The 27,406-nt window shown below is 39.1% G+C and overlaps 1 protein-coding gene across 12 annotated transcripts in view; it reads left to right on the top strand.

Annotated features, from left to right (window-relative positions):
• LOC136858607 (transcription factor Clamp) overlaps window positions 1–27,406 on the top strand; it is a 129,241-nt gene that overhangs the window by 66,971 nt on the left and 34,864 nt on the right. For 10 of the 12 annotated variants that reach the window (XM_067138288.2, XM_068225636.1, XM_067138295.2 and 7 more), the window contains one exon: window positions 26,795–26,902. In XM_067138288.2, coding sequence (XP_066994389.2) covers window positions 26,795–26,902 — 108 coding nt within the window. Of the gene's footprint in view, window positions 1–26,794; window positions 26,903–27,406 lie in introns of those variants that run through there. The other 2 variants (XM_068225638.1, XM_068225637.1) reach the window with 1 other exon arrangement.

The raw sequence follows: 27,406 nt of genomic DNA, 5'->3' as shown, positions 1-27,406 counted from the left end.
TGAATATTTAAATAAACATAATGACTGTTGATGGAACTATGACCATAAATATAATGCATTATTTATTATTCGAGAAAATTAGAAACAAGGATATACATAATGTAGGTGCAGGTCGTAATTATCTTTAGAAAAATAATTTTATAGGTAACGTTTTTGAAATACATTTAATAATTTAGGAACACCTTCCCCACAAAACCAAAAGAAATAACTATAAAATTAATCAGTTTAGAAGTGTAATTTTACCACTTGCTCTCTTAGTTTGTGGTCGCCTCATACTGTGCACAATGCATACCAATATTTAATGCATGGACACATTATTGCTTGTGCGTATTACTATGAGGTCATTACGTCTTTGTGCATGAAGACGGGAACGTTTTTCGCTGATTAAATTTCCCGAACAGCTGAAGACTCTCTCGCTGGAGAGACTCGTAGCGGGTATGTTAAGCACCTTTTTCGCTACACAGGCGAATTATTTTTCCACCACCGCAGTATATTTTCGTCACTAATAAACCTTTCTTTCACGTGCCTACTGACCTCATCATGTATCATTGGCGAATTTTCTGCCCAATCGTCAAATTTTGTTTTCTTACGTTTCACTGAATTTTCTTCATTTGAAGAAGATGGGACTTATTGTCTATTTTGATTGGGTAGCTGCTCTGAAAATATATCTGCCCAAGTTTTGATATTTTATGCTAATAACAGAATATTAAGAATATCTAATTTGCATAGGTATAATAATAATAATAATAATAATAATAATAATAATAATAATAATAATAATAATAATAATAATAATAATAATAATAATGAAATAACTAGAGAACCTTACCTTCAGCGCACATTTGTCGAGCTGCCTTGAAAACAGACATTTGTTCTCCTGCATTTAGTTTCTTTAATGTGCGATATTTAGGCACCAAAAGTGTTGCAATTTTGTGTAACATAGTGACTTCCATTTTTTGCTCCAGGAAGACACCAGCGGTTTGTTTCAAAAGCTTCAAGTAATGAAAATTCATTTAGTATGAAAACATTTTTACATTTAAATATCAGGAGACTCACATTAAAATTTAAAGGAAGTGAAATATTAGCTGTTCATCGTCATCCTGTGGAGTACAATGGGTTCTTAAGGCATAAAACCACGGAAGGACCAGATGTAAAGTCGGGTCCTCATCACCCTCAAGATCACTTGTGGCTTCCTTAAATGGCCTAAGAAATGTTAAAACAGGCCAGTAATATCCTGATCATAACCGAGCATTTTTATCAGAGGCACCCTCCTTCTCTAAAATAGTTCTCACAGCATCTATCTGGGAGTGAACTGATTGCAGCATGTCAAAATAACTGTTCCACCGAGTGGAAACATATGGTTTCAAAGATGATTGTAACCTCACACATAGGCTTCTTCTTTTAAAGTACGAAACCGGAGATTTCACAGAATTAATAACAGCTAACACATTAGGAACACTTTCTTTCAAAAAGGGTTCGCTCAGAACATGCTTCAAGACCGTATTAATACCGAAATATGAGCCATGCATGGAAGACGCTTGTATATGCTGAGGGCCTTATCAATATTGCTTCCCTGGCCTGTTACAAATGTAATTTTGCAAATATCTTCATGAGAAACGCCATGTCCTTTCAAACGATCTTCCAATTCACTGCGAATAGTTTCACCAGTTTCTAGACAGTCAGGGAAGGCCGAACACATTAATACATACTTATTGAGAGATAAATCTGTATTTATATAGTGCATTGTGACAGACATATAGTGCACACCCTTGTACTTATCTGTCCACAGGTCAGTGGTACTTGCACAGATACCACATTTAATAGCACGTACTATATCAGGAAGCGTTTTACTGCGCACTTTGTCCGCGAAAGTTTGTATCTTCCTAGCAACTGTGACTCCAGAGAGTATAACATTTTTAATATCCACCGAGTCATACTTTTTGCCCATTTCTATCAGCGTTTGCCCTAAATTTAAAAATTCCTTTACCCTTAATAGTTGTAAACTGTCTCAAGTCCTTGGCGCACATTTCCACGCACTTATCAGTCACCAAGTCCTTGTCCTCTTTCAAAATATTTTTAGACTGGAAAATTTGGGTCAAATTTGCAGACATGTTGCAACATACTTGAGGTCCCTGAATGGGTGCTGAGTAGCTTTTTGCAAAAATTGCATTGCGAGTAACCTACTGGCTTATTTGATACCTGTTCATAAACACTTGAAAATTTTTCCCATAATAGACTTGAGCCCTACTACTAGTAGTACTACTAGAATAAATTCACCACTTTTTAATTTTTCTTCGACTTCCTTTACGATTGATTTGTTGATTTTTCTAACTACAACAGAGCTGCACTGGTCGCAAAACGTACCTACACTAACATATAACGACACATTCATGTCGCATCGATAACAAACTTCACGTTCACTCTTGTCAAGTCCGGCAGTCCGAACGGGTCCCAGGCAACCTGTCAGGCTTAGGGAAACCCAGGTTTTGGTTTGCTATGACTAGCGCGCTCAGTACGCGTGCACTCTTGCTTCGCTGACACTCAAGCTAAGCTGCTTTGCTTGTTGCAGAGCAGCTTGGGGCAGGCAAGCCTGAAGTACAATTTGTACACCTTTAGTTACAATTGGCGCCCAGCGTGGGGCTGAACGATATCCAGACTTGCTATATGACCTCGATAGGCACATTTGGTCCAGTGTTTTAGTGAGCTTGTGTTAGGAGTTATGCAGGGCTATGTATCAGTGTTGTCATGTTTTGAGTGCTATGTTTATCAGTGGAGTATGAATACTAATGAGAATAATAGTAATGGTATAAATTTGAGAAGGAGAATAGTGCAAAAAGGATGTATGTCTGTTAATGATCAGGAGAGCAGCTCTGACACAAGCATACAAAGTTTTGATGAAAGTAGTTGTCTGAGTGAAAATATGTCTATGGAAAAAGTGTATGGAATTGTAATGGGGGATGAAGGGAAAGGTAGTGAGCAAAATCAAAGTAACATGGGGGTAATAATGAGTTTATGAAGTTAGTACTAGAGCAGTTGGCCAAATTGAGTGATCAAGGGAATAATTTGAGTAGTAAAATTAGTAATCAGGGGAAGAAATTAAGTGATAAAATTGACAGTCAGCAGAATTAGTTGCAGTTTTGGCAAGATGCTTACAGAGAAAATGGAAGAGCAATTTTCAAGTATTAGCAGAGAATTGCAGTGTGTTAAGGTTAATACAGAAAGGAGGTTTGAACTGGTGGAAGAGAAGGTTATGAAGATGGATGAGATTAAAATAAAGCAGGATGTTTTAGAGAGAAAGGTTGAAAGCCAAACCACTCAATTCCAAAGCCAACATGTTCAGATGGAGAAGGACAGAGAATTGAGAGAGATTAAACTAGATTCGGAAGTGGAAAGAGAAGGAAAAACATACTTCGGGGGAGTAAGAAATATAAGTTGATAGGGAACTTGGTATCAAGAGAGGATTTTAAGGGCGTTGGAAGGTGGTAGAACCACAGTCCCTCAGGTCAGGTATGATTTGGTTTTATCACATTGAGCTGGGTTACTTTGGAGCAGACAAGGTATTGGATGCCATACAGGAGAATTTCATTTGGAAGAATATGGGGAGAGACATTAGGAAGACTTTGGCAAAATGTGGTTCCTGTCAAAGAAGTAAACATCCTAACTGTTATCTGGAGGGCCTGAGGCAAAGTAGTGACGGATGGACCTGGAGAGTTGGTTTGTGTAGATTTGTATGGTCTTCTTTTCAAAACTAAGTGTGCATATCAGTACATATTTGTTGTTATTGACTCATTCACCAAGTATGTCAAATTGTATCCATTGCGTAAGGCCACTGCGAGGGCCCATGTGGGGAAAATTCTGGACAGATACATACCAGAGTTCGGTAAACCAAAAAGAATCTTGTCGGTTCATGGATCCCAATTCATTTCACGTATATGGAGGGACGGACTGAGTGATATTGGGGTTAGCGTACATTACTCTTCCATACGATATCCTCAGGGAAATATGTCTGAGAGGGTAATGCGTGAGCTAGGCCGCATGTTTCGCACATACATTAGTGAAAACCACAGTTCTTGGTTTAACTACTTGGAAGATGTGGAACACGGGTGCAGTGTAACAAGACATGACGCACTGGATTAACACCAATCGAGCTACAGTTGGGTCGTAAGCCTGAACGGGAATTGGCTAGGATTCTAGGTCTTTCCACAGGCGAAGATGTACCAAAGGACTTGGTGATTGATTTAGCGAGGCAGAATTTAAGGAAGGCAGCTGATAGGAGGATGATGCAGCAGGGGAGGCATCATGGAAATAGTTTGAAGTAGGGGAGGAGGTGTTACTAAAGGTTCCACACATTTCATCTGCAGACAATAAGGAAACTCACAAGTTTTTTTAATTGTATCAGGGACCTTACACAGTAGGTAAGAAAGTTGGCAAGTGTGCTTATCACCTGTTGAATAACAAAGGTGATGTGATTGGTACACACATTATTCACAATCTTAAGAGGTATGTCAGGTGAAGTTATTTTAAGTTCAGATGTTCTATGTATATCAACAAAAATGTGTAAATTTTCTTTAAAATGTTGAGTGAATTTGACTGGCTGTGTAGACTTGTATTCTGAAAAGACCATGATTTGCTCAGATGTATTGCAAATAAATCTTCACAAATCAAGGGGAGGTATTGTAACTGTACAAGTGTATGATCCCCACTTTTAGGTTAGGAAATTTTCGTAAGATAATTCGTAATATTGAAGTCATGAAAATCATGTAATTTTGTTCATTTATAATGTAAAAACATAAAATTATAAGAAGAATTTGTAGTAGGGAATTTTGTATTTGTGTAATTTTAATTTCTATAAGAGTCTGCACATGGCATCGCAGTGTAGATTGCTCAAGAATTGTGCAACACGGAAAACAGTGGCTATATCGGGAAAGATGGTTGAAGTCAGTTGAAAGTGTTGCAACAAAGTGGCTTGGTAACCCGGGGTACGGCAGGTAGTATAGCCTTAAGATTGGAGTTGATCAATGTGGATGTACGTGAGTGGACGTTCTATGTCACATCATACGGTCGATAGCCAATATGAGGGCTCTGTTTTAAGCAAGGTTAGGTTGACTGAGTGACGCGTGAAGAAGTGCCTGTGAGGGCATTGCTACCAGTAAACTTTTTGGGACGCTAATACCACATGCAGCAAGCCTATATAAGTATGTACTCATGTGCGGCAACTCATTCTGATTCTGTTCTCATTCGAACCGGTGCGCGGGAGCTACTTTGCGTAGTTTCCTATGCGTTGTTCTATTTTTTGTCAGTATCCATTACGGAGTGAACACACTATAATCACGGATGATAACGAGTTTCTGGTGGCCATTCTGTAAAAGACGCTACTAAGTGTTTATTTGTAACTCCAACTCTGTATAATAATTAGACCATAATTCTTCTATGAGATAACGTACAGTGGATGTGGTGGTGCATACTGAATCTACATTCTGGAGTGGATGTGTGGTTGTGCACAGAGCTAATCGTTGGTAAAGGAAATTGTTGGCCAAGTATGCAGTTTTCTCAGTTGGAGAAACGTGAGGCGTCACACTAACCTGTGCGGCAGTCGAGAAAGACTCAAGACATCAATGAAGAAGAGTGTAAATAAGGTTAGGGATGATCTTCGTAAAGAAGGGTGCATTTGTACGTAGAGAAAGTCGTCGTACTTTTCTTTACTAGATTAGGATTTTTCTTCTGTAACAGTAGGGAGTGCAGTGGGACTGTTACCTGGAGGTATGTTATGAAATGTATATACCGTAGTGAAAATAATTTTTATTGATGGTTCTTAGTTGTTTGTATGTTTACCCTTTGTGAACGGCAAACACGAGTAGGTCTTATCAAGTGATGATCTTTGTTTTTTTTTGTTTTTTGTTTGTTTTTTGTTTTTTTCTTTTGATTTGCCTTTTGTGAACAGGTCTCATCAAGTGATGATTATTGTTGGTGTTTGTCCTATATTTTTTATTATTCTGGGAGTAAAGTCATGGAATGAAACTTGCAGCAATTCTTTTATCAGTGGAGTAAGGATGAACCTAGCATGCTACCCGAATTTAATTTCAGGGGTAAACAGCAACAGGTAAGTCTGGAGCTTCGTCAGCCTGATGACCGTTGCCTTGGGAGAGGGAGTTGCTCTACAAAGTTAATTATTCCTGCAATTGTTTTGCAGGTGGTGCCCAATCTTGTTATTTATACTTACCTTAGTCAGCATTTATCCATTTGGTATTTTCAATAGTTTGTAGGTGTTACAGGGCTGGACTAACAGGGTGTGCTCTGAGTTGCCTGAGAGGTATCTGTGCTCTTTACTCTTCATTACTGTTTCTACCCTTCTATTCTCACCTTCTTAAATTTCATTCCTTTTCCTGTCTAGCCAACCTCTCTGACTCAGGTAGAATAGGTTAGTACGGAGGTTTTATCCTCCTCCAATCACAAGTTTCGGGTTGTGGCGAGGTAATGCATGGTTACTGGTAGAGTGGTTGTTAGCGACTGCCTCCAGATACCGGGCTCCCTCTGGAGTATATAGCCTTGCCTTTGGCACATCAGGGCTTTTTCGAAGGTCAACCTTCTTATCGTGGGTACTCGTGGGACCAAAAACGGAACCTCTCTCTTCTTCTTTTCTTCTTCTTCTTTACTTTCAAAGGGTGGCACCCTTCCAAAAACAGCGTCCTTAAGAAGAACTAAAAGAAAGCGATATACTCCAATACTTGTAGATTAGCTAAATGACGAACATCTACCTCGATTCCTAGTTGCTTCCAGGGTCGATGGCAAAAGCTTTTTAGACGAATGTCCGTTTTTGGTTAGTAATTTGATTGAAGAAGTTGCTGGTGGTGAAGTTGACGAGATGCGCAAGCCTCGCGATGGATCCTACTAATCAAGACATCATTGGCTGAACAGTCCAGGCGGATATTTAAAGCCAAATTATTCAGAAGGTAGAGGTCAGAATCAAGAAGCACCAGACCCTGAACTCCTGCCAGGGAGTTATAGTCCACAGGGATTTGGTTAAGTCTTCCAATGACACCATGATTAGATACCTAGCACGTCGGAGTGTAACTGTCGTGAAGAGGTTGAAGAGGCGTGTGGGTGATAAGTTGCTCGATACGGGTGCTTTCATTCTTTCCTTCGACTTCAAGACCGTTCCTGAAAGAATAAAAGTGGCTATGTACCGACTGACTGTTCGTCTGTATATTCCAGCACCAGTGAGATGCTATAACCGCCAAAAGTTTGGTCACACCTCATTGAGATGTCAAGGTTCGACGACCTGCAAAATGTGTGGGAAGTGTGAGCATGCTGCGGTAGATTGCACACCACCACCTGTGTGCGTCATCTGCCCAGGTGTACATGCTCCTATCTCCAAGGAGTGTTCCACATTTAAACAGGAGAAGAAGATCCAGGAGATAAAAATTCTGGATAAGCTTTCTTATCCAGATGGCCAGAGAAAAAATTCAAATCAATGGCTGCTCCGAGTTCTTCATCTCCTTTGCTGAAAAGGTCTCGAACGTGCAGATCACCCCACAGAGTTTTACACCATCTATCTCTAGACAGCTAGCATCGACAAGTCTTCACCACCAACAAGAGCAAGTACTGGAGGAAACTGGAGATCCCAGGAAGGTTTTGGAACCTTCTGGGAGCAAAAAACGCGTGTTATTGCCGACGTTGCCTGGGGAAGGCCCTCCCAAGGAACGTTTGGCGGGGAAGGCTTCCCCAAACAGGGCTGGAAAGTCCAGCCCTCCTTCCAATGCCCAGAACAAAAAAGAGGAGAAAAGGAAGCCCTACAGCTCCCCTGAGAAGTTGGAGAAGAAGAACTCAGTCGGGGGTCACAGGATCCTCGAAGAAGACCGGCAAGCCACCTGCCGGTTCTCCTCCTAAAAAGAGAGAAACGGTGCACAAGAGCGAGAGGGCCAGATGCCATCTTGCTCAGTCACTTTCTGGGGAACCTACTTCTCCCAGGAAGAAGGCCCACTGTTCCCGATCAGTGAGATCATCGTCCGCGGAGTGCTCAGTCACCATGTCTCCTCCTTCTCAGAAGACCATGGAGACTGAACGACTCATTGTCGCGGATGGTGATGACGACATAAAAAACACCAACAAAGACGGCTGAACCTGGCGGGTAATGGACTGAACGAAGGGCAAGAAATTGCCCTAAATTCGAAGCGCTACCTATCCACACAATGGCACTATTGCAGTGGAACTGCAGTAGTTATCACTGTCGCTTAGCTGAGTTATGTCAGTTGATATCTGTCTATGTGGCCTCCATACTCTGCCTGCAGGAATCTCGTTTGAGACCTGGACACGACACGACTATGAGAGGATATTGTCTTTATTCCAAAGACAGAGTAGCTGTGGATGGCACTGCAGCTGGGAGCATTTGTACCCTAGTTCGCTCAGACATCTTCAGCGAAGAAATACCGCTCCGTACTTGGCTAGATGCAGTTGCAGTTCACACTCTGTTACCAGTAATGACAGCGGTGTACAACATGTGCATACCACCAGACTATGATGTTGAAATGCGTGCACTACAAGATTTGATCGCTCAGTTACCTCCTCCTTTCCTCATGCTGGGAGACGTGAATGCTCGTAACACACTATGGAGTTCTCCGTGTTCCAGTGCTAGGGGGAGGTGCTTGAGCGACTGATGAGCCTGTTCGATCTTTGCGTGCTTAATACAGGGGAACCGACACATTTCAGCAGCGCACATGGCACATTCTCACACCTGGATGACACTTTGTGCAGCCATGCGCTAGTTCCCCTGCTATGGTGACAAGTACACGATGACCTCTGTGATATTGACCACTTCCTGATTATTCTATCTGTCTGAAGTACCTAAACGCTGGTTACTTCGGCAGGCAAATTGGCCAGAATTTTCCAAACGCGCAGTGATGGCCGATGATATGCTGGAGTCTGTTGACGACCACATTTCTTCCATTACTACTGGAATTTTGGCTGCTTCAGAGGGAACAATTCATTCCTCATCCGGTATTTGTCGCCGGAAACAGGTCCCATGGTGGACGGACAAAATTGCAACAGCCATACGTGATCGCCGACGGGCATTATCATCGGAATCCTACGATGGACAATCGTATCACATTTAAGCATCTGCATGCGATGGCCCGTTTTTTGATTTGAGAAAGTAAGAAAGCTACGTGGGAAAAGTATGTGTCTTCCATGACAGCACATACTCCGTCATCACAAGTGTGGACAAAACTCTGCCGTATTGTTGGAGTACAGAATATGCCCTCAGTCCCCGGTATCTCCATTAATGGAGATATTGTTACGATTCCTTCAGTCATTGCAGACTACATCGCATCACATTTTGCAGATACGTCCAGCTCTGGGAGATACAACCCGCATTTCCACCAATTAAGCGCGAAGCAGAGGCACACCACCTCTCTTTCGCCTCTAGTGCTTCACATCCCTACAACGTGCCTTTCACAGAGTGGGAGTTGAGGAGTGCACTCGTGCTGTGCAGAGACACGGCTCCTGGACTGGATAATATCCACAATCAAATGCTTAAGCATTTGAGTGACAGATGTCTCAAGGATATCCTTACCCTATTCAACAGAATATGGAATGAGGGAGTGTTTCCATCTATGTGGCGTGAGGGAATTGTGATACCAATTCCCAGGCCAGGTAAAGATCCAAAACTCGTGGATAGTTATAGGCCAATATGCCTTACAAATGGCCTTTGTAGCTATTTGAAAGGATGGTTAACCAACATCTTGTGTGGGGCATGCTAAAGGAAGGTCTCTTGTTTAACTACCAGTGTGATTTCCACTCTCATCGGTCTGCCACTGATCATCTGGTCAGACTGGAGAGCGCCATTCAGGAGGCTTTTCTCCAGAAGGAACACCTAGTCGTCGTGTTTTTTGACCTGGAGAAAGCTTACGATACTACCTGGCGATATGGAATTCTCTCCACACTACACCAGTGGGGATTTCTGGGAAATTTGCCAACAGTTATTCATGTCCCTCCGACTCTTTCAAGTCCAAGTAGGGAATGCTTTTTCTCAATATTACATACTGGAAAATGGAGTACCTCAGGGATCGGTACTGAGTGTCACGCTGTTCGCAATCACCATCAATGGCATAGTTGCCACTGCTGGGCCCGCAGTCGTTCCATCATTGTGTGTAGACGATTTAGCTCTACACATTACAGCTCCGGAAGGGTGGCGTTTGTTGAGAGACAACTACAGCAAGCTATTAACCGAGTAGACAGATGGGCCTTGCAACATGGTTTGTACACTTGTACACTTCTGTCGACATTGACTTGTGCATCCTGAACCAGAGCTCCGCTTGCGAAACAGTGTCTTACCATGGTAGACATCTGCAGATTCCTGGGTCTCCATTTTGATAAGAAACTAACTTGGCAGCCCCACATCCATCAGGTAAAGGTTGTCTGCACGAAGAGACTTAACATGCTTATGTTTCTCAGCGGCACTTCATGGGGGGTATGACCGTGCGGTGCTGCTACGTTTTTACATGGCAACGGTCCTCTCCCGAATTGACTATGGAAGTGCGGCTTATGGCCCAGCATCAAAATCTACGATGAGCCTTTTAGATAGTATTCACTATCGTGGAGTAAGGCTGGCAATGGGAGCTTTCCATACTAGCCCCATTCCCAGCCTGTTCGCTGAAGCGGGAGTTCCATCTTTACGAATAAAGAGGTAGCAGTTGCTCCTCACGTATGCTGTCAAAATTCGTGAAATGCCGCTACATCCAAGCTATCAGTGCATCTGGTATTACCCAATACCACCAGAGGTACCAAAACCGGCGGAATGCCACACGGCCGGTTGAATTTCAAATTGATAGCTTGTGTTGTGATTTAAATATAGATATCAGTGGTTGCCTCGAACAAACTTTTAGCGAGGTACCTCCGTGGTTAGTTCCGTGATCGGATATACATCTAGATCTACTACGTGGACCCAAGGTGAACACAGATTCCTCCGTTTATCGGAAGTATTTCCAGGACTTCGTTCACAAATATCCGGCTGCGAAATATATCTTCACAGATGGTTCTAAAATTGGAGAAAATGTTGGTTGTTCATTCGTCATCAGTAATATGAGCACGAAAATCTCGCTTCCTAGTGTATGTAGCATGTATACTGTGGAGTTTTACACCATCTTAGAAGCTCTGCAGTTTGCATTGGATGACGGAAGAAACCACTTTCTTATATGTACTGACTTGCTAAGCTCTCTGCAGTTCATTGAAACTTGTTTCTCGCAACATCCACTGGTACAGCAGATTCATGACCTAGACAGGTTAAGTGATGCTGGCACCATAATTACTTTTGCGTGGCTTCCAAGCCACGTTGGGATTGCAGGAAATGAACTTGCAAATGAAACTGCGAAGGAAGCGGTACTTTTACCTCCAAGACCTATCAATGTACCTGCTAAAGATATTTGTTCTCAGCTACGTCAAACCATCTTGAGAGAGGCCATAGTATTGTGTTGGCTGAGGCTAGGTCATTTACAATCTACGCACTCTTATCTCCTAAAGAAGGAAGACTCCCCAGTGTGTTCTTGTTGTGCCGACGTCACCGTGGCCCTCATCATCACAGAGTGCGCCGATCTCTCTGGCCTAAGACGGAGCCTCAGCCCGCAGGAAGAATTACACAAACAAGCCTGCCTCTCGAACACACACTCTTCCTGTCCGCATATAATGTACGTACATTCCTCCTCATTTCACAGCTGAGAGTCAACGATGATGCAGCCCCAGGTTATGTAGGAATGTGGCTGTGTTATCAATGCCATGAAAGAAGAGCTCTCGACTTATGCTCATAACTAGTACATTCTATGTTTATAGAAGCAATCAACAGTATCCTAGTGAAGACACAGCTCTCTGAAAAGGCAGCTATTATTTGTTAGCTATAGTGAAAACGTGCCCGTAGATTCTCCGAGCTATGTCTCTAATGTGTTAAACAAAATAACATTATTTTGAGTAGTTAGAAGATATATTATCTATCTCATTTGATATGTTTAGTAACTCCCCTGATACGGACAGAATTTATTTTTTTGCTAGTGGCTTTACGTCGCACCGGTGTAGGAGTAGCATGCCTGCCTCGAACCCGGAGGTCCCGGGTTCAATTCCCGGCCAGGTCAGAGATTTTTACCTGGACCTGAGGGCTGGTTTGAGGTCCACTCATCCTATGTGATTAGAATTGAGGAGCTATCTGACGGTGAGATAGTGGCCCCGGTCTAGAAAGCCAAGAATAACAGCCGAGAGGATTCGTGGTGCTGACCACACAACACCTTGAAATCTGCAAGCCTTCGGGCTGAGCAGCGGTCGCTTGGTAGGCCAAGGCCCTTGAAGGGCTGTAGGGCAATGGTTTTTTTTATGTCGCACCGACACGGATAGGTCGTATGGCGATGATGGGATAGGAAAGGCCTAGGAGTTGGAAGGAAGCGGCTGTGGCCTTAATTAAGGCACAGCCTTAGCATTTGCCTGGTGTGAAAATGGGAAACCTGGAAAACCATCTTCAGGGCTGCCGACAGTGGGATTCGAACCCACTATCTCCTGGATAAGAGCTCACAGCTGCACGCCCCTAACCGTACGGCCAACTCGCCCAGTGGACAGAATTTTATGTCCCAACGTAAACCCTGTACAAACAATGATTACGTTACCTCTCTTTCACACTATGGACACAAATAGAGTGAAAATGTTAACTGCACAATGGTGTAGGTTTATACATTTTAAAAGACTCTGCACAATGGTGTAGGTTTATACATTTTAAAAGACTTGTGAATAAAACCAATGCAGTGCACTAAGGTATTGTATCCTGGAATTTCTTTTTAGCTAGGCTGTACATGGTAGCCTGCTGAGTGAGCAATTACACTGCTTTTATCTGGAAAAATGACTGTATGGGGAAGGAACCCCTAGCACCCCTAAAGGAAGGGGGTGAAACGTAAAAATCTGAAAATGACGATATTAGTGACGAATTCGTAGTCTTTGGGGTAGCTGAGATGAACTGTGATACTCTGAATGCCGTTTAAGTCAAAGTTTGTTCCCAATCGGTATGGTAAACATATGACGACTTACTGCTTGGGAAAGAAAACTGTAGGGTAAGACACACATACGGGCAGAATCGTACAACTGAAGATGTTACAGGCGTTAAAATTGGTATTTGGAATCTTCTTTAAAAATGAACACATTTTTTATTTTTGGAAAATCCATGAACTCTGTTATTGGTATTAAATGTTCATAAAATTATTGAAATGGGCAGGAAAAACAATATGACTACGACAGGCATATCAAGATGAGTTATCTGACCTATTTATAAGGAATGCTGTGGAGCAGCGCACAGGTCCACTAGTTTATGTATATAAGAAAACATAAAGGTCCACTAATACTGCCTTGAGGAGGAATTCCCCTCTTATACTACAACCCCTAAACGCCCTCGTAACCATGTGCCGGCCCACAAATTGAACAGAGCAATCTCAATTGTCAATCACTACTGATCTACTAATCTGCATTTTGGGCAGTCACCCAGGTGGCAGTTTTTTCCTAGTCTTTTCTTGAATGATTTCAAAGAAATTGGAAATTTATTGAACATCTCCCGTGGTAAGTTATTCCAATCCCTAACTCCCCTTCCTATAAATGAATATTTGCCCCAATTTGTCCTCTTGAATTCCAACTATCTTCATATTGTGATCTTAAGACACCACTCATACTTATTCATCTATTAATGTCATTCAATGCCATCTCTCCACTGACAGCTCGGAACATACCACTTATTACATGTAATAAAATTCATTTTTTGGGTCCATATTGAAAGTATTTGTATTAAATAACATTAGTATGTTTTATTGTTCACCCACCTATTCAATACAATACAATCTTAAAAACTAGGACTTTGTCCTTATCAAAATTGTTAACATAACATTAATACATTGTATGGTAAATGTTTCGGATATCAATAGTAGGCATCATCTGCCATATTTTTTATCTTAGGAATAGATCAAGTACCTGATTGGAAATGACTTATGAATACAGTTAAAAACTATAGCTTGTAAAATGGATTAGAGATCGTTTAACAATTATTACAATATAAAATGTAGTATACTATTACTTAACAATATTTGTGTTAATATTTGAGTCTAAAACATGACAATTATTTGAGGATTATGACATAGGTGGTTGGTTCTTGATATTAAAAGATATTACAATAAAGATAAAATCAGAAAAAACATTCCATTTAATTGTCAAATGGCGTGTTGTTAAAAACTTGAGGAAAGTTGAGCATTGGTAGTGGTTGTTGGTTCTTAAAGTTAGTAAGTATCGACTTTCATTTATATGCTTATAAATTTTGAAGAATTTTCATAGGTAAATATTTTATAAAAATTACTATTCAGAAGGAATGGTTTTTGTAACAGAATTGGAATCTGTTCATAAAGAGGACTTTTGTTATCTATTACATCTATTAAATTTTTGTCTTTGTTAAATTGTTGATCTAGGAAGATGTATAAGTTTTCATATTCCGTCATGAGCTTACTTTTTCAATTCCTTTTAAGATTCCTAATCCTGATCTATTGTAGTAAATTTGTGACCTGTTTCCTTCATGTGGTTACTCATCACAGAGAACTTATTATGTTTTTGGGCGTTATAATGTTCTGCATACCTAGTTGAGAAACAGCGGCCAGTTTGGCCAACATAGGACAAATTACAAGTATTGGTAATTTGATGGATTTTTGGGTTGGTAAATGTGAACTTCGTGAATTTTGTTTTGTTGGGTTTTAGGAGAAAGGTTTGTGGTTAATTTTAGTCTTAACTTTATTAATGATTTTGTTGATCATATCTGGAGATTGAACCCGTTGAATCTGGCTATTTCTTTTATGAAATCTAATTCATTTTTTAGATTATTCGGTGAAAGAGGGATTTTTAATGCCCTCTATACTAAACAGTAATAAGTGACTTGTTTATGGGAATTTGGGTGCAAAGATTAGTTTTTTATAGTGATTGGAGTAAATGAAGGCTTGCAGTAAATTTGGAAATCAAATTTGTCTACAACTCGTGTGATTTTGATGTCTAGAAAATTGATTGAATTGTTGTTTTCGTTTTCCTTTGTGAACCTTATATTATCATCTAAATTATTTAGGAACGTTAGGATGTTATCACTATTCTTAAATAGTTTATTGATAATTGCTACTGTGTCATCAACATAATGGATCCATAAACTGAGTCCGTTAGGGTTTTTTACTATTTTGTTGTATTCTAGATTTTACATGTAGATGTCCACTAAAATGCTGGAGATTGGGTCTCCCATAACTAAGCCTTCTTGTTTATATATTTTGTTGTTGAATGTAATTATTTTTTAAAACAAAACTTAGTAATTTTACGAATTCGTCTGTTTTAATTTTGCTTAATGCGCTGTGTTTGGAGAGGTTTTTTTTTATTATGGTGATAGTTTCATTGACGGGTACTTATTCGAGTACATATTCGTGATATCAGAGGAACATAAAACGTGATTTGGTTGTAAACTGAATTTGTTTAAAGTTTCGCAAAGTTCGATAGAATTTTTGATGGGATTTGCATTGTGAAATTTAAAATGTTTTTTTAAGAACTTGTGGAGGAACTGAGAAGTTTTATAAGTGGGACTGTTTCTGCTATTGATTATTGGTCTGTATTGTGTATTTTAGGTAATGATCTTGCTGTAGGTGATTTCGAATTCATAGTGATCATTTTTTTGATAGTCTTGTTCATTTAGTAGGAATATTAAATTTTTAAGGGGTGTTTTCTGATTGCGTTGCGTTTTTACTATGGGATCTTTATTGATTAATGTGTAGGTTTTATCGGAGAAAAAATCTTCTGTTTTTTTATGTCTTGTTTATTCATTAAAACTGTTATATTGCCCTTATCAGCCTTTGTTACTATGACATCATTGTTGTTGATTTTAGTTTTTAGTTTTAGGTTTTGTTTTGAAAAGTTAGAATTATTGTTAGTTATTATATCATTGAGGAGTGTAGGTATTTTCTTTTTTATTTCGTATTTAACATTAGAACAGGAACACCAGGTTTTATACCCCTTCGTTGACGAACATTCCCACTACAATTAACTTATCTGACACAGTTTTCTCAGATAGTGAAATGGATCTCCTCAATAAAAGCATAAAATATAACTGGCCTAATCCACAAAAAGGTCAAAGATGTAATCACCACCATCGCCAAGACCGAATCTAATATTAACAAACAGATTCCCTTAGAGAAACAAAATGATGTTAAATATGAAATAAAAAAGAAAATGCCTACACTCGTCAATGATATAATAACTAACAATAATTCTAACTTTTCAAATCAAAACCTAAAACTAAAAACTGAAATCAACAACAATAATGTCATAATAACAAAGGCTGATAAGGGCAATACAACAGTTTTAATGAATAAACAAGACTACATAAAAAAACAGAAGATTTTTCTTTGATAAAACCTACACATTAATCAATAAAGATCCCAAGTAAAAACACAACACAATCTGAAAACACTCCTTAAAAATTCAATATTTCTACTAAATGAACAAAACTATCGAAAAATGATCACTATGAATCTGAAATTACCTACAGCAAGATCATTACCTAAAATACACAAGAAAGATACTCCAATCAGACCAATAATCAATAGCAGAAACAGTCCCACTTATAAAATTTCTCAGTTCCTCCACAAGTTCTTAAAAAAACATTTTAAATTTCACAATGCAAATCCCATGCGAAACTTTAAACAAATTCAGTTTACAATCAAATCACGTTTTATGTTCCTTTGATATCACGAATATGTACTCAAATATACCCATCAACGAAACTATCACCATAATAAGAAACAACCTCTCCAAACACAACGCATTAAGCAAAATTGAAATAGACGAATTCATAAAATTACTAAGTTTTGTTTTACACAATTACAGTTACAATTACTTCACTTTCAACAAAAAATATATAAACAAGAATGCTTAGCTATGGGAGACCAAATCTCCGGTATTTTAGCAGACATCTACATGGACAGTCTAGAATACAACAAAATAGTAAAAAAACATTAATGGACTCAGTTTATGGCTCCATTATGTCGACGACACATTAGCAATTATCGATAAACAACTTAAGAATAGTGATGACATCCTAACGTTCTTAAATAATTTAAACAATAATATAAAGTTCACAAAGGAAAACGAAAACAACAATTCAATCAATTTTCTAGACATCAAAATCACGCGAGTTGTAGACAAATTTGATTTCCAAATTTACCGCAAGCCTTCATTTACTCCAACAACTATAAAAAGTTAATCTTTGCACTCAGATTTCCATAAACAAGCCACTTATTACAGTTTAGTATACAGGGCATTAAAAAACCCTCTTTCACCGAATAATCTAAAAAATGAATTAGATTTCGTAAAAGAAATAGCCAGATTCAACGTTCAATCCAGATATGATCAACAAAATCATTAATAAAGTTAGACTAAAATTAACCACAAACCTTTCTCCAATAAAACTCAACAAACCAAAATTCGCAATGTTCACATTTACCAACCCAAAAATCCATCAAATTACCAATACTTTAAAAAAACATGAGGTAAAAATTACTTACACAATGCAGAATACAAATTGAAATTTATTTTTTAATCATAACTCAGTCAATTCAACTAATAATAAATATTCAAGTTCAGGTATATATAGACTCAGATGCTCAGTATGTAATTTGTCTTATGTTGGCCAAACTGGCCGCTGTTTCTCAACCAGGTATGCAGAACATTATAACGCCCAAAAACATAATAAGTTCTCTGTGATGAGTAACCACATGAAGGAAACAGGTCACAGATTTACTACAATAGATCAGTATTTACAAATCTTAAAAAGAATTGAAAAAGGTAAGCTCATGACGGAATATGAAAACTCAATCTTCTTAGATCAACAATTTAACAAAGACAAAACTTTAATAATGTAACAGATAAGAAAAGTCCTATTTATGAACAGATTCCAATTCTATTACAAAAACCATTCCTTCTGAATAGTAATTTTTATAAAATATTTACCACCAAATCAGCAAACACTCCCACCAATCTAACACACACACCACCCCCTCCCGTTCTCCCGCTGCCGACAACTCCTCCTCATGCGCAGCAAATGGGCCCTTAGCCACGCCTTCTCAAGCTCAACTCCCTCCACCAAGACTCCACAAATACAATACGCAAAGTAAGAGCTCGGCGACTGCCAGTTGCTCTAAAGCCCTCAACATAAGTTAACATCTCAACAGTCGAAGGGATAAGTGTCAACACTTTTCATTTAACTTCCACTATTCAGCCCCTTAATTCCAATTATGGTCCTTCAAAAAATTTTCAAAATAACCTATTAATTACAGAATTTCATCACACACTTGGCTACCCACTGATTGACATTAACGTTCCCTTTCAACTAGTACGCTCACCTCAACACGTCCAACAACAAAGAGCTACACCTATCACAAACTCTTCCCACAAATACTACATCAAAGAAGATGGCCTAATGACGTCTACACAAACTTCAATATAGCCTACCGCACCAGCATTCCACCTAATATTATCTCAAAAAGAACCAGGCCATATGAAAATTCTTCAAAATTTATAAGCATATAAATGAAAATCAATACTTATTAACTTTAAGAACCAGTGACCGTTACCAATGGTCAACTTTCCTCAAGTTTTTAACAACGCTCCATATGGCAATTAAATGGAATGTGCTTTCAGATTTTATCGTTATTGTAATATCTATGTCATAATCCTCAAATAATTGTCATGTTTTTAGACTCAAATATTAACACAAATATTGTTAAGTAAATAGTATACTATATTTCATATTGTAATAGTTGTTTAACGATCTCTAATCCATTTTACAAGACATAGTTTTTAACTGTATTCATAAGTCATTTCCAATCAGGTACCTGATCTGTTCCTAAAGTAAAATATATGATTGATGATGCCTACTATTGATAGGGAAAGCATATACCATCCAATGTATAAATTTAAGGTTAACAATTTTGATAAGGACAAAGTCCTAATTTTTAAGATTGTATTGTATTGAATAGGTGGGTGAACAATAAAAGCATACTAGTGTTATTTAGTACGTACCACTTAGCCGAGCAGCTCGTCTTCTTTCTCCCAAGTCCTCCCAGCCCAAGCTTTGCAACATTTTTGTAACGCTACTCTCTTGTCGGAAATCTGCTTTCGTCGGAAGCTGCTTTTCTTTGGATTTTCTCCAATTCTTGAATCAAGTAATCCTGGTGAGAGTCCCATATACAGGAGCCATACTCTATTTGGGGTCTTACCAGAGACTTCTATGTCCTCTCCTTTCCATCCTATCTACAACCCCTAAATGCCCTCATAACCATGTGCAGAAATCTGTGCCCTTTAATTACAATCATATTTATGTGATTACCCCAATGAAGATCTTTCCTTATATTAATACCTAGATACTTACAATGATCCCCAAAAGGAACTTTCACCCCATCAACGCAGTAATTAAAACTGAGAGGACTTTTCCTATTTGTGAAACTCACAACCTGACTTTTAACCCCGTTTATCAACATACCATTGCCTGCTGTCCATCTCACAACATTTTCGAGGTCACGTTGCAGTTGCTCACAATCTTGTAACTTATTTATCACTCTATAGAGAATAACATCATCCGCAAAAAGCCTTACCTCCGATTCCACTCCTTTACTCATATCATTTATATATATAAGAAAACATAAAGGTCCAATAATACTGCCTTGAGAAATTCTCCTCTTAATTATTACAGGGTCAGATAAAGCTTCACCTACTCTAATTCTCTGAGGTCTGTTTTCTAGAAATATAGCAACCCATTCTGTTACTCTTTTGTCTAGACCAGTTGCACTCATTTTTACCAGTAGTCTCCCATGATCCACCCTATAAAATTCCTTAGACAGGTCAATTGCGATACAATCCATTTGACCTCCTGAATTCAAGATATCTGCTATATCTTGCTCTTATCCGACAAGTTGAACTTCAGTGGAGTAACCTTTATGAAACCCGATCTGCCTTCTATCAGACTAGTTATTAATTTCTGCTCCAGTTTTTCGTGTTGTTCCTGACAAAACTAGTTTCTGGGGACAAAAATGTAACAGGAAAAATTTCTAGTGTGTGTTTATCTGTACTACTCTGCTCAGATATGGCTATTGAAACATCACAACCTCTTATTATTGGGAAGGTATCAAACTCTTGCTGTTTTTAAGGACTGGATGTAAGAAAGTTACCAGCAGAATGAAGTATCAAACAAGCTTGGATCATGTGAGAAATTATAACTGACTGGACTGTTTCCTTCGATGATAAGATTGAAGAAGCAAAACAGGAATGTTAATTTTTCCTAGACAGTTTGACCTCCCATCTTGAATTACACTTGAAAAATGTCCTGTCAATGTTTATATTTTTTACAATTTGCTTTTGTTGCATCTACAGAGAAGGCGATGATGGGAGTGGGAAGGAAGTGATCATGGCCTTAATTAAGGTATAGCCCCAGCATTTGCCTGGTGTGAAAATGGGAAACCATGGAAAACCATTTTCGGGGCTGCCGATAGTGGGATTCGAACCTACTCTCCCGGATGCAAGCTTACAGCCGCGCCTCTACGCGCACGGCCAACTCGCCCGGTGAAAGCTGTAACAAAGGACACTATTCAGAAGTGTTTCTTCTGTTAATGGGACTGAAGGGAACTTGGAAAATCAACAGGAGAAAGAACTACAACAAGATTTGATCCAGGGTCTTTTGAATCAGATAGGATACAAAAATGTTGATGACAGTAAATACACCTGATTGATAGGAGTATACAGTTTGAGGAAAATTCATTGGATATTACATACATACATACATACATACATACATACATACATACATACATACATACATACATATCTTTATTTCCACCATAGTACATACGATCAGTTAGGTAATAAAGATAACAAGCCACTACTGCCCCCTATGTCTAAATTTACAATCTATTAAATCTACTCTGTGGCATCCCACACATGTGCAGATATCCAGCACCACATGTAAGATGCTACCTTAATGGCAAGGTACACTAACATCCTAATTAGCTTATTCTACTGCCTAAAACTAAATTAAAAGAACTGGCTGGTCTCCCCTGGTAAGGAAAACTGCCCGTCCAACCTGTAGACACCACTACCAGTCCTGACTCGTGTGGTCAGATACCGGACTCCCCACAGGCAACTTGCTGACAATGTGTTTTCCTCCCATTCTTTGCATGACAGATCACATGAGGCGGAAGCCAGTCCATCATGTGACCCGTCATTTTCTTATCTTCTGTCCAGACTGTTGGATACGACTCACCTTTCTTTCACATTACCAGCACCCATCCTTGCTTCTCCTCTTTTCCCATGTGTAGACATGCTTAATCTTTTTTACCTTGGGGTGGGTCAGTCCCACCCCACCTTTTCACCTATTACATCTCACACTCCCCGTCACGTATCTTGCAGTCTGCTCTTTCTCACTTTCATACTCCTTCCTCCTCCTTCATCTACTATTCTAGATGTCTTCATACAGTTCTTTCACATTATTTACATCTTATACTCTACAATCCATACACTAACTGTTCTTTTTCTTAAACTACGCCACAAATTTAATATTTATACACCTCTTTACATTTACTCTCTCAGCCTTCCTTCTCCTGCCTAATTTCTACTTTTTACAAAGTCTTTCACCATCCCCCCAATCAAGATATTACCTGCTCGTCTCTTAATACATTCCATTACCAATATATACAAATCTCTTCTTATAATATCTACCTTGTATATAATATAACACTCATTCTACTGACCATCATTTTGCTCAGGGCGGATAACCATTCCTCTGGGCAAGATGCTCTTCTTCCTTCATCAAAGTCTTACTCAATCCATCTTTCTAGCCAAGTACTCTACATACACATCCACCATTCCTCATCTTTTCTCCACAGTTCACAATACCGACCTTACAAACATACCAATAGTTTCCTTAACTATTCTACTAGTTTACACCATCTTTATACAGTTCTTCCACATTATTTACGTCTTATACTCTACAATCCACTCACTAATTGCTCATTTCCTTAAATATCACCATAAACTTAATATTTATACAACCTATTTACAGTTACTCTCTCAGCCTTCCTTCTCCTACCTAATTCCTACTTTTAACAAAGTTTTTCACCATCACCCGTATCTAGATATTACCTGTTCGTCTCTTAATACATTCAAATACCAATATACACAAATCTCTTATTAGTATATCTACATTGTATATAACACTCAATCTACTGACCATCATCTTGCTCAGGGTGGATAACCATTCCTCTGAGTAAGATGCTCTCCCCTATTCATCAAAATCTTGTTCAGTCCATCTCCCTAGTCACTACTCCAGTTAATATAGATGTTGATTCCCATAGGGAACCTGAAATATTTATCCTGAATGAGTAACTCTGACAATCGTTCCTCCTTGAATTCACTACACTACTGCACTACACTATACTATAACCATAGTACATATCCTTATATCTAATACAACTCTCTTATTCTACTCAGCAGCATCCTGCTCAGGGCAGATAACCATTCCCTTCCCTCGTTCATGTAATTCTTACTACCTCTTTCTCTGAAGACTCCATTTTCAAACAACTCTCTATTTCGGCTATCTCCTTCTACCTTCCTACTCATCTCTCCCTGCTTCTCTCACCTCCTACCCCCTGTTCTGAACATAGCTCCAACTCTCCCTGCTCCTTCTTTCTTCCATTTCATCTTCTTCCTATCTTATCTCTCGCTTCTTTTTATTGTCCCATTTTCGCTCTCTCCATTCTCCCTGTTATTCCCTCAATTTCTTTAAAAACTGGCTCTAACCGCATTTAAATATTTTGATATATTTGTTCCTCTGTCCCACACTCTACACAACCATTATGTCATCTTATAACTCTTTTCTATCTTTTCTATCTCTTTCTTTTTCAGCAATTTCCTTTTAATCTCCTCTAAGGCTCTGCATTGGTTAAATATATGCAGGTCCGATGAACCCTTCTCCCCACCGGCGTAAGCCAGGTCGGTTTTTATCTTTATAATGAGTGAATATTTTAGTACGAAGGGACCAAATATTCAAAATAATTTTTAATTTAGAGTGATAAATATTAATACTACTTTGGCAGAGAAGTGCTTTGAATTTAGAATTAAAAAATGTAAGAGTATTACAGGTAGTATTGTTAATAGATATTTTAATAAGAATGTTAGGGGCTGTCCTTATTTTCTCGTCCTACCCATCCCCTGTTTTTCAGAACTCCCATTATCCACCAATATAAACCTCATCTCTTCTGCCCTCAAGCTCCGTTTTCGGGTTCGTTACTTCCACGAATTTGTTTAATACTGATAGCGAGTCTCTCTCCCTACATTCCATTATTAAACTCTGTCTTTCTATATCTAATGATCTTCCCTTTACCCTTTTCCATGCCCATTCTTTCCTCTCCCCGCATCCCACACACCCTAACTCCCCCAACCCTAAATTTTGTAGCCTTTTCCTTTTACACTTATTCACCCAGTATCCTTCGTTTTCCATACTTTTCTGTAACCTATAGGCTTCTTGTAGTAATTCCCCTCCCTTCCCTTCTTCCAATCTTATCCAGTACTTAATCGCCCTCTTAACTATTGTAATTTCCATCGTTTATTTACACAGTAATCTAGCTCCCACATTTGCAGTGCAGTTTGGAAAACCTATCGTAATCTTGCAAAATTTTTCCACCACCTGGTTTAGTTCTTTCCTATCCTCGTCCAATTTCCATACTTTTACACCCATTGGATATTTGTAAATGGTGAAGGTTTTGCAAGCAAGAGAACTGTAAGCTGGTGGGTGTAGTAAATGAAATGGCGTATGGCTTTTAGTGCCGGGAGTGTCCGAAGACATGTTCGGCTCGCCAGGTGCAGGTCTTTCGAGTTGACTCCTGTAGGCGACCTGCACGTCGTGATGAGGATGAAATGATGATGAATACAACACATACACCCAGCCCCCATGCCATTGGAATTAACCAATTAAGGTTAAAATCCCTGACCCGGCCGGGAATCGAACCCGGGACCCTCTGAACCGAAGGCCAGTACACTGACCGTTCAGCCAACGAGTCGGACGGTGGGTGTAGTGACAGTGGGGAACTTGTGGTAAAGATGAAAACTCCAGTTTATATGCTTCAATAACCAACTATGCTTCAGTTTATGAAATGGTGGGACAACTGAAAGCATTTCCTTTTATTGTAGAGATGCCAAAAGCCTTGAAGCAGTACAAGAACTGCAGGCCATTCTGGAGAAGAAGATAGTCACCGTGAAATGTTCTCGCCACACCCGCCTAGATGAGTTTTTTAAGGTTAAATAGTCATAAAACAGTGAGAGTTGTACATTTCAAGTTTCTAGAATTAGTTAAGAGGATCTTGGCTCAGTCCAAAGAGGATCTCGGCTCAGTCCAGTAGTATTTAAAGATGCTAAAATATGCTTATTGGCATTTGTGAGGTTATTATACATTTTAAATTCATTACAGATATTGTTTATTTGTATCTTGTAGTAATTAGTGAAACATTGATTTTTTTATGCTAGTGGTTTATCACACCAGCTCAGGCAGATTTTTAGCAATAATAGGGTAAGAAAGGGTTATGACTGTGAAGGAAGTAACTGTAGCCTTAATTAACATACAGCTCCAATGTTTCCCTAGTGTGAAAATGGGGAACCATAGAAAACCATCTTCAGGGCTGCTGATAGCGGGGTTCGAACTCACCACCTCCCGAATATAATGTAACAGTTACATGGCACAAACCTAACAGCCATCTCACTTGGTTCTCTATGCTCCGTCACTGTTTATAAACTTGATGACTTATATTTTGAAAACCATAATTTTTCTTTTATATAATTTCTAATAATTTCAGCTCCTTAATATAGAATTTAACCATTCTTAAGGAGTGGAGTACTAAATGGTAGTATTCATAATCTACAATTAATTGAATCTTATATGAAGTTCGATCAAATATAAACAGGATTTTTGTTTTTCAATGTCAACAGTTGATAGGACTGGCCCCGCACTTCTGCTATGCTTAGGTGGGACTGTTAGGAGTGGGGAGAGCGTGCTGTTAGATATTTCCCGCCATTTCATCAGCAACGCTCACGATGTCGGAGCAACAAGTGCACCCCTCCACTGCGCAACGCATAATTAAAGAATTTCTTGCTCGTGAAGGAGCTGTGGCGGCAGAAATTTGCCAGAGATTGACTGCACAGTTTGGTGATCAAACATTGTCAAGGACGCATGTGTTTGCCTGGCATAAAAAGTTCAAGGAAGGCAAATATGTGTGGAAAATCAGCTACACGATTGCCGTCCTTCGACCAGCATTACAGACGAAAACATTCGTGCGGTTAAAGACATTATTGACGACGATCGACAGCCGAGAGTATCAGAAATTGCAGAACAAGTCGGAATCAGTTATGGCAGCTGTCAAGCAATCGTCATAAACGACCTACAGTTCCATAAAGTGTGTTTCAGATGGGTTCCTCGCCTTTTGATCTAAACTCTGAAGTTGAGACGTGTGGAGGTTTGTCAGAGGCTTACAGCAAGGTTTGCGGAAGAAGGTGATGCATTTTTGAGTCGGATCATCACCTGCGATGAAACATGTGTCCACCACTACACTCCCGAATCCAAACAAGCCAGTAAGCAGTGGCAGAGGAAAGGGGAGGCAGCACCAGTGAAAGCCATTACTCGACTGTCAGCTGGCAAGGTTCTAGCAACCGTTTTCTTTTTCGATGGGTAAGGCATTTTGCTGATTGATTTTTTGAATGAGCGACGCACAGTCAATGCTCCTTGCTACTGCAAGTTGTTGAACAAGGCGAGGGTTGTATATCGCCGCAAAAGATGAGACCAACCGATTCGACAGGTCATCCTTCTCCACGACAATGCGCAGCCCCATACTGCAGCTCTGTCTCCAAGCTACATGAAATGCACTGGACTACACTTGATCATCCTTCTTACAGCCCAGACTTATCGCCCTGCGATTTCCATTTGTTCGGACCGCTTAAAGAAGCTCTAGGAGGGTAATGATTTGAAGATGATGAGGGTGTGGAAAACTTAGTGCGCAACTGGCTGGTGACACGACCTGTTCTTTTTATGATGAGGTCATCAAAAAGCTGCCCATACACTGGGAAAAAATGTATTTCCAAAGCAGGAAAATATGTGGAAAAATAAATTGTAATTGCCTTGTGTTTTTCAATAAATTAATTTAAATAAAAAGTAAAATACCTTTTATGTTTGTTCCCCCCTTGTACTTCGTAAGTCTTTCCAGGAACAGAGAGTGGCCTTCTTGGCCAAAAAAAAAGATGGGTATTGGAATCAGTCACTAAATCACATCAGAAACAAAAGCAATACCGTTAGGAATAATGCCATTATCTTCCTCTACTGTATATCATCAGGTTTTTACAGATTTGTTTGCCCCGAAATGTGGCAGTAATACAAATGGAGTACCTTCACATCTACTGCATCCTGATGTCACTGCTGCTTATTACATGCAAAACATTGCAACATCATATTTTGATTGGTTTCAAAATCATCCAGCATATCCTGGCTATTCACAGCCTTTGCCCATGAGCTGGACAGTCTCTGTTGTTACCCTTGATGAAGATAAACTACCACAGATTTGTCTCATATTTCTGTTTGCATGTTAACATAATTATAATTTAAGAATGATTGAATATTTCTGTTACTGCTCACTATAAAATAATTTTCAATTATTGGCAGGATATTTTTTTTAAATTTTCTCAGGATCAAGATCAGGAACAGGTAGTGATTAACCCAGTCAAATTAGAACCTGAACTCATCATCCTGACAGGTGTGAAAGTTGAGCCACAGGTAGAAGAGGAAATGCCTCAGGTACCTATATATATTAAACTGTTTTTCTATCTACCTTCTTTAAATGTTAACCTGATACATGTTTTTTATATCAAACAGGGTAAGTAATGGTCATAGTCCAGCTCAATGTAATGTTTGTTTGTTTGTTACAGCATCACAGATAAATGGCTAGGCAGAATTTCATGAAACCTTATATTTAAGTTGAGGGTAACGCAATTAGGATCTTCATTACTCATTTTCTGATTCTAATTGAAGGGAAAGGGGATTGAGAGGAAGACCTGAACACATTTAAAAAAATATTAGTATCTCCCGTAATAGCAATCTAATCAAAATAATGTGTAATATTTATGATATAGTAAACATTATTTCTCATTGACATGATATAGGCTTTTTGGGCTTATGCTGTGTCAAGAAAATAAGGTGAAATTCTTTACGTTTCACAGAGAACTTTGCTCTGCGTCTTCAGAAGAAAATCTTTCTTCTATATCATGTCTATAAGTACAGGCTGTGAAAGCATCAATGGTA

This window comes from Anabrus simplex, chromosome 1 (genome assembly GCF_040414725.1).
Source record: "Anabrus simplex isolate iqAnaSimp1 chromosome 1, ASM4041472v1, whole genome shotgun sequence".
In the NCBI taxonomy this organism is placed as follows: Eukaryota; Metazoa; Arthropoda; class Insecta; order Orthoptera; family Tettigoniidae; genus Anabrus; species Anabrus simplex.
This window is presented reverse-complemented; position numbering and strand designations above follow the sequence as displayed.